The sequence below is a fragment of the Rousettus aegyptiacus genome, unplaced genomic scaffold (genome assembly GCF_014176215.1).
Source record: "Rousettus aegyptiacus isolate mRouAeg1 unplaced genomic scaffold, mRouAeg1.p scaffold_m13_p_3, whole genome shotgun sequence".
NCBI lineage: Eukaryota > Metazoa > Chordata > Mammalia > Chiroptera > Pteropodidae > Rousettus > Rousettus aegyptiacus.
The window spans coordinates 5,089,699-5,107,332 of record NW_023416306.1 but is presented as its reverse complement, the minus strand read 5'-3'; the positions used below and the strand labels follow the sequence as shown (position 1 = coordinate 5,107,332).

The following is a 17,634-nucleotide window of genomic DNA, read 5'->3' as shown; positions in this document are numbered from 1 at the left end:
GCCCCCTCCCTCCACCGCGGCCACCCTGCTGGGAAAGTGCTTGGCTTCAGGGGCCCCAGACGCCGGCGAGCATTCCAGCCGCCTCCCCGCCCCTGTGCGCCGCATGCGGGACTCAATTTCCAGTGCTCGCTGCTGTCGCGAGCTTAGCAGTTTTGGGTTTAACGACAAAAGGCGAGAAAGGGAAGTAGAGAAGTTGGGGGGCTGGGGGCGCACACTCCCTCCGCGGGCCGGCCGCGGACTCGGGTAGGTGGCGGCGGCGGTGCGGGCCCGCAGCTTGGCGCGGGGCTGGAGGCGGCGCGGAGGCGGGCGACGCGAGCGCCGCGCGAGGGGAAAAGTTTCCGACCCTTCACCGACAGGCGGAGAAGTTTCCGCCGCGCCCGGCGACGCGAAAGCCGGGCCAACACTGCCCCCGCGTGGGCGCAGCGCGACGCTGCAGTTGCCGGCCAAGCGGGGGGAAACTGAGGCCGGGAGAGGGCGAGGTGGGCCGCGCAAGGTCACAGGAAGGAGGTGCGGTAGAATCAGGCCTCCTCTGAGACCCGCAGGCTCTCCAAGGAAATAGAAATACTGTGGGGGGGGGGGGCGGGGGCTGGCGTGAAAGTCCAGAAAAGGGGTGGAGGAAAGAGGTCATCCCAGGGATTGAAGGCTCACTCCAGCCCTCCCCACCCTGTGAAGACGATGGTAGTACTGCTCCCAGCCCATCTTCCACAGGGTTTGTCCAGACTGTGCCTAGATCTGTCGCCTTTTCTTCTGGGACCAGGGCACCCCTTCAAAACAGGTCTCTCTCCTCCACAAGCTGTCTGGCCCTAAGATCGCCGCCGCCTGCCCAGCCTAAACCCACCCTTTTCCTCCTATTCAGCACGGTGCCCGGCTGTAGATTCCTCGGCAGTTTCCTCACTGGCCAGGAGGTGGCGATAGAGACCTAGATCTTGGGCCTGGTGAGGCGTTGATGCCAACCCGGGGCTTCGAGGAGGGTAGGGGGCACAAACTTGGTTTAGGAGGTTGGAACAGTTTGTGGCAGGGCCACACCTGGCGGACAGGTGTATAGGGTGGCACTGCTGGGTCAGTGCAGCTGTCAGTTAAACTCCAGGCAGTACCTGCCGCCTAGTCTTTTGCCATCTCCTGAAGTGGCTTTGAACATGGCCCTTCCCCTTCCCCCATGACTAGGAGAGGACACCCCCCCACTTCTGCATACCCAGATGCTGCCCTCCGGGGACCAGGCGATGTCAGTCTGGCCCCGGGGACACAGAGGACAAACGTTTGTGCACACACTGGGTTCTTTTCCCCCAGGCTGAGTGTGGACACCCTCGCCCCACAGTGGGAGGTTTGGTTTCATCAGAGATGGAGGCTGGGAGCAGAGGTCTGGGCAGGCACCTGTTTCAGGTGTGGGCTGATCTAGATCGACGGAGGCCTGACCCCTGGTTTGAGGTGTGGGGCAGGGTCTCCCACCCTCCAGAAGCAGGGTTCCCTTGGAACAAGGCCTGACTCCTGGGGATGACTTGTCCCCCACCTGTCAGCCTCATCCCAGCTGTGATTCTGCCCCCCTCCTCCCCCTGGCCCAACAACCTTGGAGACCAGCAATCAGGCACCTGGAGAAGCTCGTAGGGCGAGACCCGGCAGCAGGTGCCAGCCACCTGGGATGTGCGTTTATTTGTGGGGCAAGGAAGGCCTCTCCTGACCCCCAGCCATGTCCACGCCTGGGCTCGGGCCCCAGCGGCTGTTCATCGCCGACCCCGCTGCCGTGGCACGGAAGGCAGGAGGAGCTGGTACCCCTTAGGGCGGCTTGGTTTCAGGATTGTGTGCAGCACCAGGCGGGGCTGGCAGACGCCCTGCAGTGGGAAGGAGGACCGCGTGGGTGCCGCGGGGGCCCCCAGACAGGAGATGGGGCTCCCGGGGCCCAGGGGGATTCTATGCCGCAGTGCTAAGGGACAAACACAGTTGTCAACCCCATTTCACAGATGAGGAAGGTAAAATGCAAAGCCCATCTATAAGTATGGAGCTGGGATCTGAACCAGGCAGCTCAGCTCCAGAGCCCACCCGTAGCCAAGCACGTCAGGAGGCTTTAACCCGCACCCTGGCCACCCCGTCAGGCAGGGGTGCTCCAGGGGTTCGGCTGCCTGCCAGTGTTCGCCAGTTTCTGGCTCCAGGAGCAGGGAGATTTACCTACCCGCTCCAGGATTCTGTGGGGACCCAGAAAGGTCTTGAGGCCCCTTCGCTGCCTCGGGGTGGCGACCCTGGACATGAAGGGTGGGCTGCTGCTTTCCATGGAGCTGTCCTCAGAGAGGTGGCCCTGTGGCTCCGGGATGAGCCTGAGGGGGCGGGAGCCCGTGAGCTGCACGGGTCCCAGATCCCAGGCCCCAGGCCCATGCGTGACCAGCAGGGCAAGGGCCCAGGCCCGCCGCCCGCCCCCTCCTGCACAGGGTGAGGAGAGGGAGCCCCCCGCCGTGCGCATGGATCCCAGCCCCTCCGGGAAGCCTCACAGGCCAGGGCAGTTGAACGGGGAGGTGGCCGCGGGCTCCTCCTTGACCCTGGAGTACAGGGCTTTGGGCAAACTCTCCAGCCATCTCTTGACACTTCCGAACACACGCGCCGATGCTGTCGACTGGGTGGCCGGCTGGTTCTCAATGACGCCCTGCTGGACTGGAGGGGACAGGGCACCGTGAGGGCTCTCCCCGGGAGGGGCACGCCCCCTCCCCTCCTCCCTCTGGCAGGCGAGGTGGGCAGAGCCAGTCTCCATGGAAACCCGAGGCTCCCCAGCGCCTTCTGGCTGTCTCCAGAGAAGCTGGGGTTTAAAACTATCTTGCACGACTGCTTCTGCCTTTATTACCCAATCTGTGTCCTCCCCCCCACTCCTGGTCCAGCCCCAAATGGACCCCCTTTTTCCACAGTGGGAAGGCCAGACGCCCCACCGTAGAAATACACGAGGGGATGCTGAGGCTCCTCCGGGGACGGAGAGCGGTTCTGGGAACTGGGTGTCTCCCCTGTCTACCAGCTGCCCTTTCGGCTGCTCACGGACCCCGAGCATGGACAGGGCTGGGTAGCACCCACAGAGCCTCGCTCCGGCACCCCAGGGTGCGACCACAGCTTCTGTGACTAGTGGCTGCCCAGGAGGCTCTCCCGGGCCAGCCGACCGCCATTTGCATGAAACCCTTCCTCAGGGGCGTCTCCTTTCCTTAGACTTCCGGAGCGACCAAGGCCCCTCTTGCCTGCCGTGTCACCTGCTGTCACAGCCTCGGCTTCCTCATCCAACAACCCAAAGTTGGGCAAAATCGCAGCTTCTATCTCCAACTTCCTGTGACCCTCAGGGAGCTGGGTAGCATCCCTCCTGAGTCCACGAAGGTTCTGGATTTTTAGGGCTTTACCCACAGCTAGGCTTTGGGGCAGCTGTTTCCCGAAACTGCATACAGTAGGTGCTCAAACAATAGATGCGGGCTGTTGCCTTTAGAGACTATGGGGGCTGCCGGATCCTGAGAAGAGGAGAGGCTGGGCGGATGGAGAAAGGGGGTCTGGTAAAGGACACGTGTTCTTCCCGCCTGACTCCTGACACCAGGAAATACTGGAAGCTGCCCAAACGGACAGATATGATCACATCCATCCCCAAAGAGCTGAGAGCTGGGGGCTGGGGCTTGGGGGGCTGCTCTTCCAGACCCGGTGGTGTGGCCTTCCCCAGGAGAGAGGGGGTTTAAGCTTCTGGACCTTTCTGGGCACCTCTTCATCCAGGTCTGCTTCATGGATATGGGAAGAAGATGCTTCTGGTGCTTTCCCCCCTTCTCCAGCCTGTGGAGGCTGTGCGTGGGGGTCCAGATGCGGGTCTAGGGGGCTGCGGGTGATGGCCCCACGGCGGGTAGGCGTGGCGCGTGGGAACCCATGGCCGCTAGAAGTGCTCCAGTGCTTCTCCTGGGCCTGCACTGCGGCTGCTCCCTGCTGCCACCCACTTCGGGACATTTCTGCTGGACCCACTACTTGGTCCTTGAAGGTCAACTGACATCCTCCCGAGAAGCTAGTTCAGGTACCTCCCCCGCAGGGTCAGTGGCCTCTTGGCCTCTGCAAGCTGGGCCCTTACTCCCAGGATCCAGGGCTACAGCCTCTGCTCTCGCAGGTCCGAGCTGGAACCTCCTGGAGTCCCGGGGCTCCCCGCCCCATCTGCTTACACGCACAGCTGCGCTCCCAGTAGCGGAGTGCGGTGTCCCGTAGGGTCTCGTCGGCAAATCGCACTCGTAATGGGTAACGCCGCCTTCGGTGCCCTACACCTTCCCCCGAGCAGTTGTGGGTGAGCACGGCCTTGAGCTTGGGGGCCTGTATGCTGTGAGGCCTGCCGAGAGAGACGAGAGGGACACAGGAGGGCTGAGGTCGGAGCCTGAGTCCCCGGGTCCCTACTGCACCCGGACCACACACATCCACCCATCCGACTGGAGCTCGCTCTGTGGTCCGGACAGACACAGCGGCTGACACTTCCTGAGCACGCCCTGCCCGCCAGGAACGTAGCCTGCAGCATCCCACCACGCCCATTTTACAGATGAGGAAACTGAGGCACAGAGATGTTTTACAACTTGCTCAAGGTCACGTAGCCGGTAAGGGGTGGAGCCGAGACTGGAATCCTGGTTCCAGAGCCGGCACTCATATATCAGGCACTTTGGCAAAGGCACAAAGGACATGAACTCAGGAGCCAGGCCATCCAGGCCGTCCTGGGATCCAGTCCTAACTTTTGTTAGCTTCAGCTTCTTTATCTGTAAAATGGGGACCATCGTCACGCCCACCATACCGGGCTGTGAAGAGAGAAGACACATTGCGGGGTCAGGAGTGAACATCCTGCACTAAAAACTGTCCTTTTAATAATCGCCAGTCTCGATTATGCCCTTCACAGCAGTGTGACCTCAAGCAGACTGCCCTTAAGTCTCCCATTTTGCAGTTTCCCCCTTTAAATTATGGATTATAAATTATAGGCACGATAATAGCAACCTCGTAAGTGTTCGGGGATCACCAAAGAGCTTACGTGAGGCCCCTAGTCCAGGGCCTGTGCTCAGAAAAGGGGATCTGTGATTGTTACATTTGTTGTTAGGAGTTTCAGCATCAGGGCCAGGCTGCAGGAGGGCCTGCCTGATGCATCCATGGCACCGTGACTCAGAAATGCTGTGTTCGACCCTAAGTCTGCATCTATTTATCTGACCGCATCTTCGTGTCTGTATGAGGCCCAGAGTGGAGACATTTCATCCGCCCTCTAAAGAGCCAAGCAGCCAGGAAGCGTCCAAAACAGTGCCTGGCTACGAGGATTGGACCTGCATATCAACGCCTGCTCGGTGCTGGCCTCAGGGCTAGGCCAAAGCACACCCCAGCTCTGCTCGCGGGCCTGAAATCTCAGCTTCTCCTCCCCAAGACTGCCAGAGGCTGTTCTAATGCACCCTGGAGTTCTCCCCTGCACCACTCCCCTGGACAGACCAAGGAATTTCACTCGCTGGACGGCCGTCAAGTATTAGCTCTTGAATATGGAACGTTGTGCGTGGGTCCATCTCTCCCATTTCCCACATCTGAAACTGTGAGTTCCATGCTTGGATTTTTTTTATACCTTGTGGAAAAGGAGTGTATTTATTTGTCTTGATCGATTGAAAGGTCCTGGATTAGCAAATGTGTTTCATTCCTGGCCCCTGCTCTGAACCAGCGGTGGCATCTGCCCGGAGCACTGTGTCAGGAAGGGTTCTGGGGCTCCATGGGGAAAGGTTCTGTGATTAGGTAGTCCTGTCTGCTGTGGGTCCAGGATGAGAAGGAATGGTATGTGTGTTGCGTATTTACTCTCCCTGGTCTTTAAACGTGTAGGCAATGGTCTTTACCTTTCACCCCTGTTTAAGCTGGAGGAATTTTTTTCTGCATTCTCTTTCCCCGTCCATTACAGCTGTGGTGCCGTGGTCCAGGTAAGCTCTAATGCTCAGACCCTTCTCCTACCTCCATCCTTTATTTTATTTCTCCCAATATTTGACATGTGGTAAAACCTAATAAACGCTAGAAGAAATGGATAAAATTTCTTCTAATGTGGGGCAGGTGGATGGATGGACGAACTGATGGATGAATGAAAAGGTCTGAATAGGGCCGGGTTTTAGGAGGATGGGTAGATGTATGGATAGGTGGATGAATAATTGTGTATATGGGTATGTAGACTTGTAGACGGCCTCACAACTAGATTAGAGACGGGTAGTATCCTGGATTTATAAGTGGATCTAGAGGGCTTGCAGATGATTGATCCACAAATTTGGATTCACGGATGGATGGATGAATGGATGGCTAGAATTATGGGAGCTTGTGAATAGATGGATGACTGACGAGATGGATGGATGGATGTATTAAGGGATTAACAGGAGACCCGACTCATGGGTGAATGGCTGGCTGGCTGGAGAGATTCATGAATAGGTTATAGAAGATCTGGTTCACAAATGAGAGATATGTAAGGTTGGATGTGTGAATGGGAGAATGAATATATGAATGGATACATGGATGAATTATGCATGTGTTGGTAGACCACCTGATTAATGGGTGAATGGATTCATAGATGTAGATGGATGATCCCTGAATGAGGTGGGAGAAAATCTGGTTCATGGATAGATCTATATAATGAATGAGTAGACGGTTGGGTGGATGGGTGGATTCACGAATGGATTACAAAAGCTTCGACAGGAGACCTGATTCACGGATGGACACACGGAGAAATAGGTGGAGGACAGACAGGTAAATTCATGGGCGAAAGACTGAGGAAAGAAAAGGAGGAAAGAAATGCTCCTTCTCCCCACTCCCGTACCCTCTCCTCCCATACTCACTTGCTGGCCTTTTGGATGGTGGGGAATTGTGTGTGATCTGTCCTCAGCGGCCCCAGGGCAGGTGTCTGATGGAGCAAACCCTTCTTAAGACTATCCTGGAAGTACGATGACTGGCCCCTTAAAGACAGAGAGGCCACACCGGGCATGAGCGGTCAGTGTCCCCAACCCGTGGAGCATCAGTAGCAACCCTGTTCCCACCAGCAGGTCGCCGACGCTTACCGCAGGTCTGGGAGGAGGGGGCAGTTGGCACACTGAGGAGAACGTTGGCAGTGCTCTGACACACCCCTTTGATGTTTCGATTCTGAGGACGCTGGGAGCCGGGAGGAGGTGGAAATAGTTATGAGCCTTTGCTTGGGGACAGTCCTTACTCTAGGGTTTTCCCGTTATATGGGCTTGGGCCTCAGTTTCCTCATTCCCGCACTAGCGGCAGTGGTAGACTGGCTCTCAAGGGGTGCTTGCCAGGACTTAACTAACAGGAGCATCCTCCGGTGCAAGGTGGGACGCCGCCCTCCAACACACCGGAAATGACTCAGCCCCGCCCTTGCTCCGCCCCCTAGGGACCCGAGGATGGCCTCACTCAGTGGCTGCGGCTGCTCCAGCCACTCGTCCCCAAGCTGGCGCAGGAACTCCTGGAACCTGCTAGGGAGGGACGCTTCTCGGAGGGCGCCCGAGGAGCTCGGGGCCTCCCTGGCCGAGCCGCTCCACCAGTCCTCGCCCTCTCTAGGCCCTGGGCGCGGGGGCGCCGGTGTCCGGGGCACGCGGGCCAGGAGCAGGGGCGGCAGTAGCGGCGACCTTAGCGCTGTCCTGTTCGGTGCCCGTTGGGCCACTGTGGGCAGGGCGGGCAGGCGCGGCGGGGGGCTCGGGACGCCCGCCCCAGGCTCGGTGGGCGACGATTCGCCGCCAAAGCCCTGCCAACACTCGGCGCCGCCCCCGAAGGCTCTCGAGCCCCCCCATCTCCCGGCGCCAGGTGCCGGTCCGAGCTCGCAGGGCAGCAGCGGCGGCAGCAGCAGGTCTCTGGGGCGCTGAGCGCCCTCGCGCGGGAAGCCCTTGGGCGCCACCTGCTGGGCCCAGGGGTTGAGGTGATGCTGAGGCATGCCTGGCCCCGCGCTCAGCTCAGAGCATCCTGAGGCCAGCGGGGGCAAGTGACATGTAGTGAAGTGGAGGGGAGGGCGTAGACCAGCCCCCAGGCCATGGCGCCCAGAGCTGGGCCACGTGGTTTGGGGGCAGCATCGCTGGCTTGCTAGACACTGAGTGGCTGGCTGCAGGTTAGAGCGCGCCGAGGCTCTGTTTCCTCACTTGAAAAATGGTGACGGTAAGAGTACCCCACCTTCTTGAGCGGCTGTGACGTTCAAATGAGCGAGCACACGTAAGTGGCTTAGAATAGTATCCGGCACGTCGTACGTGCTCAACAAACACTAGCTGCTAGCATTATGATGATTTTTAAATGATTATTATCTAGCATTTAGTCTCAGCTCCACTACTTATCAGCTTTGTAACGCGGGGCAAGCCAACTAATGAACGCCCCTCAGTGGCCTCATCCGTAGAACGGGACTAACAGAACACCTGCTGCTCCTTCGCGGGAGTGAAATACCCCTCAGGTGGTAGAGAGCACTTAGCAGGTGGGGTGGCAAGTCCTGGAGGCTGTTATGTTCCTGCTTTCGCGCTGGCTCCCCTGGGAATTAGGACACCTGGAACCAGCCTGAAATGAGGGCTCAGCATCTGTCTCCTGCTGGGGCCTCCCAGCCTCTGGGACGGGAGCTTGTCGAAAATACAGATGCCCTAGATTCTGATTTAGTAGGTCTGGAGTGCGACGAAGACATATATTTTTTTAACAAACTTCTTTTTTGGGAGACAGAGCCCCAGACCTGCCCCCAGCTTAGGACATGGGTTCTTGGAGCAAGCTTCCTTCCTCCTTACTACACCCCACTCCCAGATGCTGTCAGGCCTCTGCTGGCCCCTAGTGGTATACTCACCCTACTGGGGCTTCGGGGTGGGGCCAGAGAATGTCCCAGGGAGTTTAGAGGCCCCCAGAGGTGGCTGGTGCTTGGAAGAGCCCATCTTCCTGGCCTGGTCCGTCTGCCCGGCCCCTCCCTGCTGCCTGGAGGGCCTTATCAGGGTCATTGTGATCCGCCCCCCACCCGAGGTCATGTGAGGAACAGTGGGCCCTGAGGCCTGGGGACATGGGGGTGGGGCTAGGCTGTAGCCACTCAGTGTGTTTCTGCCACCGCTGCAGTCAGAGGGGCTGGTGGGGCTCCTGACCAGGGCAGCCAGCCACGCCAGGGGAGGAAGGCCTGGGGTTTGGCTGCACCCTCCCTATCTGGAGGCCCGGGTGGGTTATGCTGGGGCTGGTGGCTCTGCAAGTAGAACTTCCACCTGGAGGCTTGGCCACACGAACGCAGAGGGCCTGGAATCTAAGAGTGTCCATTTCAAATCCATGGTCTGCTTCTGTGCGCTGGAAAAGCCTCTACTCTCCCAGGGCGCCATGGTAAAACCAACCGTTGGGCCTCACTGTGGCTCTAAGCTGGGAAGGGGCAGGGAAGATGCTTGCGTTGTGAAATTCTAGTGGGGAACGAGGGCAATTCGGACCAGTAATTTCAGTGGCACGGTTTAATTTTACGATCTGAAAATGAAAAAAAAAAAAAAGACTTTGTAATTCAAATTACAAGGCATCTGCTTTGAGGAGGCCTCACGGACTATTTATTTCATTTCTGCAAACACTCCTTGGCCAGGAATGGAAGGACATACCTCCTTGGGGAGTTAGAATATCATGTGGGGAAGGTGAGAAATTTTTATATTTATTATAAGGATACGTGAGTTTTTAAAAAATGGACGAGGATCACCAGGCTGACGAGATGATTTCAGAGGACCCCTCCCTCCCTCCCATGCTGTAAACGCTGACTGAGCACCTACTGTATGCAAGGCTTGAGCGTTCAGAAGCGGAAAAGGCTTTGAGGTCGGGGAGGCTGGCCCGACCTGGAAAGGCCTTGGAGTCTGAGTGAAGGGGAAGGGACTCCCTCTTCCGTTGACAGAAAAAAAAGGGTAGGGGTGGATTTTTAGACACCTCTAAGAGAGCTAAGCTCAGAGCGACCACCCCCCAAATAAGACTCTAGACACCCCCAGTGATTGAGATTGCCCAGGACTTCTCCTTTTCCCTTAGAGACATGGAAAATGAAGTTTGGGGGGGAACCTAAGGCTAATCTGGAGTACTCTAGAGAGAATGCTAAATAATACGGATATAAACATGCGTGGGGACTCCAACACAGGTGGCGCTTTTTAGCACCCTCCACACGGTTTTCACTACATTAAACACACTTTAAGCATCTTCTGTGTGCAGTGCCCAGAGGACGGCACTATCACTCTAAGACCAGATGTCAGTTTAGGTAAAGTGAGCTCAGGATGAATATTGTCATTATAACAACTGCTAGCACAGGGCTGCAGGCTTGACGTGTTAACATCCCACAAATTTAGCAGAAGAGGAGCCTGAGGGTTGGCGAACTTCACAAGGTCTACCTCCCTGTAAACTCACATTTCCGTCAAGGGTGCTTCAGGAACGCTCCAGAATTTCTGTATATGGGAGTAGCCTGGGAGAAGGTAACACGATTGGAATGGAAGCTTCATGAACTTGTTCTGCTTTGGGGTGGCAGCCCACTGGCACTGCTGCCAAGGGTATTTCTTTGGTTTTTTTCTTTACTTTTTTGGATCTGGATATTAAGATGCTAATCGTTATGGGTGGCATTTGAGGAATAAGGCTCCCTCCCCTTTTCTTTTTACCCGATGGAAAACCCAAAGAAAGCTTGTTTTCAAAAGTCCAGCCTTGCGCCCTACAAACGAACTGGTGCACGAGCTGGAGGCGGGAGAGGGTGGGCGCTGCGGCTCTTCTAAGTCTGGGACGTCCTTGCGCGGACTCCGGAGTGAGTGAGTCCGGTCAGGGGCCCACGGGGCGGGGCAAGCGGTCGCCGGGCGGAGCCAGCCGTAGCCCCACCCCTCGAGGCACCCGGAAATGACGCGAGCGGACAAAGGCAGCGCGCGCGGCGAGGTGTCACGTCTGGCCGTGGTTTGATGGAGGTGGTTGTGGGCTTGTAGGGTCTTCGCTGCCTCCGTCCTCCCTTCCATTTCCGCGTCCTCTTCTCCCGGGTCCCGGGAGGCCCCGCCCGGGGTGAGTAGCGCGAGGCGGAGTGGGGGGCGGCGGCCGCCGGGAGAGGGGAAGCCTCGACCTCCAACTGCCTCGGCGCCCAGAGGCCCCGGTTCATCACGTGACCCGGCGCGAGCCGGCTGGGGTCCCACGTGCGCGCTCGGGGAAGGTCTGCGGGCCGGACCTGGGCCATGGGAGGCGGGAGAGGAGGAAGGCCGGGGCACCCAGAGCCTGGGCCGGGTTCTCCACCACGCGCTCTGCGGACTGCAGCAAGTCCCTTCCCCCCCTCAACCTCAGTTTCCCCTGTGAGAAACGGGGATAAGGAGAGCACCCACTCGAAGAATGGGTGCCAGGATTCAGTGAAATGCTCAGTTCAGGGCCGGGCACACGGCAGTGCCGGTTGCTTAGGAGTTGCTATCATATTTCACCCCTGGACCCAGCCTTAGTTGCAGCCTGACACAGGTTCCGCTCCAAAGACAATTCGCAGCCAAGAGCTCTTGGAGCCAAGGTCAGCCTGTTTGCGTAGAGGCTGTCATACCCAAAGGCCGAGCTCTGCAGCCCATCAACTGTGTGATCTGCCTTGGGACCGTAGTTTCTCCCTCCAATAGGGGATAGAAACAGCTGGGGTCAAAGGCCCTGCTGTGCCGGTGGGGCGGGGTCATCTCGTAAATGATCTGGATGTGTAGAATCTTTGCCCAGCACGATGGGGTGAGCACCTGGATTCCCTCCTCGTTCTATTCCTGGTTCCCTGTCTGTGCATTTTAAGGCACATCACTCCTTTAGTGGAATGGTTTTTCTGTCTAAACTGGGCGCTGAGGGCAGGTTGGAGGTACATGTGGAATGCTTTGGCAGAGACCAGAAGCTATAGAGCCACAAAGATAGCATCTCCCCCAAATCTCTGCAGTGTTTCGTGCTCACGTGAATGGGGAGCCCCGCCCCCTCCCCTACAGACTAGTTCGAGGCTGCTGGATTCACCACCCAACGTAACATAGTAATCCCTACAGTGTACAGGGCACTTCAGTCCATTTTTCTCACTTGGTCTTCACAGTTGGCAGATGGAACTGACAAGAATGTCATTTGACAGAGATTAGAGATTAGAAATCTCTTGACAATATGCGCCCGGCACTGTATGGATCACTTTATGCTTTTATGTCCACATTTAATCATCACAGCCTGCTCATAAAGTCAGTATCGCTGCTCTCATTTTATAGCTAAAGAAACTCAAATAACTGAGGCGAAGTGTCTTATATGAGCTTACATAGCTGGTGAGAAGCCAGGATTCCGACCACGTTCATCTGACTCTACCAGAGCCTTTTTAAAGTTTGACCCTAATTATTATTATTATTTTTGGTCTTCCTTCCTCCGTCCTTCTCCTTCTTTCTCTTGGATGTCCCTGCCATTTTCATACGTCTAATTGCAGCCGCATAGATCCAGGGGGAACAGGCCCTGTCCAGCAGCTTGTGAGGAGGAGGTGGCTCGAGGCAGCCTCTGGCCTCCTGCTGTTTCCAGGCTGCTTCTTAGAGCCTGGAAGCGGGGAGGATGAGCCCACTCTGCCAGGCACCGACCGTGGCAGTTCAAACACCATTGTCTTCCACGGATCAAGGGGAAAGAGAGAGCTGGGGCAGCTGTCCAGGTGTTGCCGTAAATGCCTTGGATGGAGACGGGGAGGGGGAGGGGGCCAGATGACCATGAAGGATGCTCAGACACATTCTACCTGCTGAGGAGCAGAAGTGCACTGTGAGCGAAGGGTCTCTCTCCCGCTCCGAGCCAGCCTAGTGGGCACACGGAGCCGGGTCGTGCCCAGGCCCCTTCCCCATCCCTGCACCCGCAGTTTGTCACTGCGACCTGGGGGTCTGGGCAGCGTGTAGGAGGACTTCCTGCTGTTTGACTGACGACACCACTGTGCCCTCTGACTCCTAGGGACCTCCTGCCCACTCTAATCTGGACATCAGGAGGCGAAGTGTAGACAGGGCCCCAGTTGTCCTGTTTACTAATGAATCAGCCGCTAGAAAAAATGTCAGTTATCCGTGCCATTTCCCGGCCTAGATGGGCCTCCCTGCCTTGTTCCTAGAATCTGCCTGTAAGTGGAATTCTTGTAAATTAGATTATTCAGGGGACCTTGACATTTAAAGGAATCATGTTATAAGGCTTTTGGTAAAGCAAAAAATTATATTATCGGTAATGGCCCTCAGTGTTATCAGTTTTGAATGGTCAGATTTTTATCTGTGGATGTTTCTTAAAAGTGGAAATGGTGTAGCTGCACGAAACTCCCTCTTTAATTCATTCAACAACTAATTAGCACCCCCCCCCCTTGTATCAGGTGCTGGGCTAATGGTGTACAAAGACCCCCAGGAAGCTTACATCCAGGGAGGGAAGGCAAACAGATAGGCAGAGAGTCCAGCCAGGTAAGTGTTTGGCCCAGATTTATCCTGTCCATTTAATGGGAATGAACTTTTTGTTGAATACATACGTGCCGTGTGGGATGCAAAAGAAATAGTGATACCTCTCAGGGTGTCTGTCGCCTTCTCTCGGCTGCTGCCCCGTCCGCCATTCAGAAAGGATCCCTCCGTCCTTTGGGGTTTCCATGGCACTTTCCGGCTCAGTGGGAGCCCTCACTGTTTCTGGATGTTTCGATTGGTTCCGTTTTTGCCGTCTCTCCTCCTGGACCGCAGGGTCGGACTCGGTGCTGACAAGGTCATAGGAACTAGGATAGCCTCACCAAGTGGTGTCGACGCGCGCCAGTGCCCCAGGGAGAAATGAGCCTAGCGTCCCTCTGGGGCATGGCGCGGCCCGGCCGGCTGAGTGAGGCGCTAGCTAACCGTTCCTCGTCCCCCTCCTGCCTCCTGAGCTCGTTGCCGGGGCCCCTGTTGTCGCTTTGTGGTCCCCTCTGCCCATTCCGTGACACTCCCGTCTGTCTGCTTTCGCTCTTGCCCCTACAGTTCACACAGCTGCCGACACAGTCTTCCAGAAACGTCTTTTCCCGTCACTCCCAGCTTAACCTAGAGTAGTTCAAGCTCGTTGCTCTTTAGGGTGAATCGAAACTACTCCAGGGGACCCATCGCGCCCGGAGTTCCCGGTTCAGGGACTCTGCTCACTCCTTCCTCCCTGGAGTGGTCTCCTCGCCCCGGTTGCTTAGCAGGTGCTTCCTCATCCCTCGTTTCGGCTGACGCGTCACTTCCCCAGGGCGTAGGTTCCTCTGGGATGTGTTCTTTCCAGCACCTTGTGCTTCTCCTCAGCCCTGACACAGTGTGTCCCTAGCGGTGTGCCGTCTGGCTGTCTCCCCGGCTCACAGTCCCAGCTGTGACTGAGGGGCTGGACCCCACAGCGAACTTGCTTCTGTGCTGACAAGGAGACGAGGGGACGTGTGGGGACTGCCCAGGCCCCTCCTAGGCCTGGCTGGAACATTCCCGGGGGGAGGCTTGGGCTCCTTGCTTCGCTGTCCATTTTCTTAAGTCTAGATTGGGGTTCTCTGTGCTCTGGGGTCAGAGGCCATTGAGCCAGGTGTCATGTAGAGTAAGGAAAAAACTAGAAGCCAGAACTCTGGGTCTCCTGCTCTGATAAGGACGATAGCTTTGCAAAATGGCTTGAATGCAAGAGACAGAAGGCACCGACCTCCACGGGGCGGCAGCAGATCAGGGGACACCGGACAGTCCCCCGCGTCAGGCAGGACTGTGTGGCCAGCAAGGCACAGCATGTGAGGCCGAGGCCCTCGACCCGGCTGATCGCTCACTCCTTTTTTTATTCAGGAGGCGCCGTTGCCAAGTGTGGTGTCTGAGCAGAGACCTGGCTGGTGGCAGCATGACAAGCGAGGTGATAGAAGACGAGAAACAATTCTACTCGAAGGCCAAGACGTACTGGAAAGAAGTCCCGCCCACCGTGGACGGCATGCTCGGGGGGTACGGCCACATCTCCAGCATCGACATCAACAGCTCCCGGAAGTTCCTGCAGAGGTTTTTGAGGGTAGGCAGGTCTGGTGTGCCCTCCAGGAGTAGAGGGAGTGGCGTCGGCGCCACCTTTACGTGTGCCACTGCAGGGTCTTCGGTTACCTGTCGGTGTCTACCATCCGAGCCTTGAAGGGCAGGGGACGGCTTGTGGACTGTGGACTTTGCTCAAGGTCCCTTTGCTCAAGGGACCCCCCAGGTGCCAGAATCGAGTAGTCTCCCCGTAAGCTGTCCGGTTTTGCCAGGGATGAAACTTCTGCCCTCCTGCCCTGTTCCTGGGCACTTGGGCTGCGGGGCTTGGCTGTCCTGGCAAAGGCAGGCCCCTGGTTAACTCGCTCCCAGCGCCCTCCCAACCCGGGCTGGCCTCTCTGAGGCTGGAGCCTCCCTGATCCCCGACCCCCAGCCGCCCCCCGCCAACTCCGGAGGCTGCTGCTCTGTCTGGTGTCTGTCACTTCCCGTCTTCCCAAATGGGTTAGAATCCTGTAGATGCTGATCGCCTTCTTCCATGTTCACGCATGAGTTCTTTATATCCTCCACGCTCATCCTCACGGCGTCTCAGGCGTGAGAGATGAATGCACCTGTTCAAATTAGCACCTTTAATTGGAAGTTGGCTTTCGTTTTAGAAATGTGTGGCCCAGAAAAAGAACGTGCTGTGTTCACACAGTGACACCCCTTCTGAGCCAGCCACCAGCCTGTGCCCAGTCCAGATCTGAGTAATTCCAGGGGCTCGTGAGGGGGGCCCCGGTGCAGTGACAGGGTCCCGCGGGCTTTCGGTCCCTTCCTGACAGCGCCTCCGCCTCCCCTGCGTCTTAGGAAGGCCCAAACAAGACGGGCACCTCCTGCGCCCTGGACTGCGGCGCCGGCATCGGTCGGATCACCAAGCGGCTGCTCCTGCCGCTCTTCGGGGCGGTGGACATGGTGGACGTGACGGAGGACTTCCTGGTGAAGGCGAAGACCTACCTGGGTGAGGAGGGCAAGAGGGTGCGGAACTACTTCTGCTGTGGCCTCCAAGACTTCAGCCCAGAGCCTAACTCGTACGACGTCATCTGGATCCAGTGGGTGATCGGTGAGCCTCCCGCCCCCCCCTGCCCCGCGGCCCCCGCCCTCCCTACACACGGAAGGTGCATCTCCTATGGCTTGTTCCCACTCAGTACCCACTGTAGCCCAGTGGGGCCGTTTTCTGTTTTAAAAATTTAAATGACCAATAACTCACTGTGTTCAGAGAACGTGGCCGTTTTTACAAAAGATTCTATTTTTAGTAAGAGGAAAAGTCGAAGGCCTGCTGTCCCAGCTGTCGACAGGGGGCCCCGCTTCGTCCTCCTGTCCCGCGCCCTCACCCGGGGTGCTCTTCCCAGGCCACTGTCCTGGCAGTCGGCCACCGTCTCCTGCGGGGGACACGCTGGGTCTGGCCTCCTATTCTGTGCTCCCCCAAAGCCTCAGCCTGGAGTAGGGAAGGAACCCTAGTGCACTCCCCTGATCCAGGCCCGGGAGGGTGGGTGGCATGTGAGGTGCCAGGCAGGGCCCGGAAGTCACTGCTCAGGGTGCGATCCCAGCTGCGCACTTCGTGATCTCCTTAGGTAGGTGACTTCTGGGCCAGTTTCCCCTTCAGAGAGCCAGTGAGGCCCTGTGTGTTAAGCACAAAGTGCTCGCCGGTCGGTGGGTGGCGGCCGAGACCCCTGGCGCCGTGTGCTCACAGCACCCCCACCACCCGCACCTCCACCTCCCCCAGGCCACCTGACCGACCAGCACCTGGCCGAGTTCCTGCAGCGCTGCAAGCGGGGCCTCCGCCCTAACGGCGTCATCGTCATCAAGGACAACATGGCTCAGGAGGGCGTGATCCTGGACGACGTGGACAGCAGCGTGTGCCGGGACCTCGGGGTGGTCCACAGCATCATCCGCAGCGCGGGCCTCAGCCTCCTGGCCCAGGAGCGGCAGGAGAACCTCCCCGACGAGATCTACCACGTCTACAGCTTAGCCCTGAGATGAGCAGGGCCTGGCAGGACAAGAGAGACAGGTGCAGGGGTGGGGGGGGCCGGCTGCTGGGTGCCACGCAGAGGCTCCACGTCGACGGGTTGCGAGTGTCGAGCGAGGCCACTAAATATATCTGCCTGCCGTGCACTCACTACACAGGCTCTTCTTAAAAAGGACAGGACCCAGAGGGGAGGGGTGCAGCGCAATGGGCAGCAAGGCGGGAGCCTGGCTCTGCTGCCCTAAGGCAGGGACTGGGCAGTGCAGGCCTGTGTGACTTGGGGGCCCCTCTGTGGGAATATCGGGATATCCATCAGAAGCGGAGGTTCCCACGTCTCTTACCACCACCGGGCCTTCCAGCCCCAGGCCTGGCTGCCTTAAGAGGAAGAGAAACCCCTTAACTTGGTTGTTGAGGACACTACCTCGGGGGAGAGGCACGGGCTGCTGGAGCCTGCAGCGACCCCACGTGGCGCCTGCCGGATAGTGCAGCCGGCGGGGAGCTGGCGTTCTGAGCCCTCTTTGTTGATGGGGCCCTGGTGTCCTTAATGCGATCATCACAGCAGCCCCAAGCAAGGGGAGAAGGCTGCAGCCTCACTCTTGGCGGGCATCTTCAGTCAAAAATAAAGGGGTGGATCCCTGAGCTGGGAAGGGCCCGCCCGTGCGCAGTGGTGTTCTTTACGCGACAAGTGTGGCCACGTGGAAACCGTCCCCCCAGATGCTGCTGCATCTGTGCATGCCGACCGCCTCTCCTTCCCAGCCGCTGTGGGGTCCTTCATCCAGAGCTGGGGGTACA

The 17,634-nt window shown here is 57.9% G+C and overlaps 2 protein-coding genes across 5 annotated transcripts; one reads left to right on the top strand and one right to left on the bottom strand.

Moving 5' to 3' along the window:
• Positions 1-1,599: 1,599 nt before the first annotated feature.
• On the bottom strand, positions 1,600-7,957 carry CUNH9orf50 (chromosome unknown C9orf50 homolog). Of its 3 annotated transcripts, none has more exons than XM_036218221.1 (7): positions 7,378-7,957; positions 7,020-7,110; positions 6,801-6,917; positions 4,149-4,309; positions 2,478-2,637; positions 2,161-2,306; positions 1,600-1,826 (listed from the first exon to the last, which is right to left on the bottom strand). In XM_036218221.1, the coding sequence occupies exons 1-7, from the start codon at positions 7,892-7,894 to the stop codon at positions 1,771-1,773; spliced, it is 1,248 nt and encodes a 415-aa protein (XP_036074114.1). In that variant the 5' UTR covers positions 7,895-7,957; the 3' UTR covers positions 1,600-1,770. The 3 variants fall into 3 exon arrangements, with proteins under 3 accessions (XP_036074114.1, XP_036074113.1, XP_015989428.2); XM_036218220.1 differs by having other exon boundaries at positions 1,600-1,918; positions 2,165-2,306; XM_016133942.2 differs by having other exon boundaries at positions 2,165-2,306.
• A 2,843-nt stretch (positions 7,958-10,800) lies between these two features.
• NTMT1 (N-terminal Xaa-Pro-Lys N-methyltransferase 1) lies at positions 10,801-17,502 on the top strand. 2 transcript variants are annotated; one of them, XM_016133804.2, is made up of 4 exons: positions 10,801-10,956; positions 14,679-14,892; positions 15,687-15,939; positions 16,603-17,502. In XM_016133804.2, exons 2-4 carry the CDS (start codon positions 14,731-14,733, stop codon positions 16,857-16,859), a joined length of 672 nt encoding a protein of 223 aa, XP_015989290.1. In that variant the 5' UTR covers positions 10,801-10,956; positions 14,679-14,730; the 3' UTR covers positions 16,860-17,502. The 2 variants fall into 2 exon arrangements, with proteins under 2 accessions (XP_015989290.1, XP_036073506.1); XM_036217613.1 differs by lacking the exon at positions 10,801-10,956 and adding an exon at positions 13,252-13,337.
• The last annotated feature ends 132 nt before the right edge of the window (positions 17,503-17,634 follow it).

Coding starts and splice junctions, on each gene's coding strand:
- CUNH9orf50 (XM_036218220.1), bottom strand. CDS start 7,894: ATGCCTCAGCATCACCTCAACCCCTGGGCCCAGCAGGTGGCGCCCAAG. Junction 2,638..4,148: donor CTGGGAGCGCAGCTGTGCGT/GTAAGCAGATGG, acceptor TGTCCCCTCCAG/TCCAGCAGGGCGTCATTGAG. Junction 2,307..2,477: donor CCGTTCAACTGCCCTGGCCT/GTGAGGCTTCCC, acceptor CCGCCCCCTCAG/GCTCATCCCGGAGCCACAGG.
- NTMT1 (XM_016133804.2), top strand. CDS start 14,731: ATGACAAGCGAGGTGATAGAAGACGAGAAACAATTCTACTCGAAGGCC. Junction 14,893..15,686: donor TCCTGCAGAGGTTTTTGAGG/GTAGGCAGGTCT, acceptor CCTGCGTCTTAG/GAAGGCCCAAACAAGACGGG. Junction 15,940..16,602: donor CTGGATCCAGTGGGTGATCG/GTGAGCCTCCCG, acceptor CACCTCCCCCAG/GCCACCTGACCGACCAGCAC.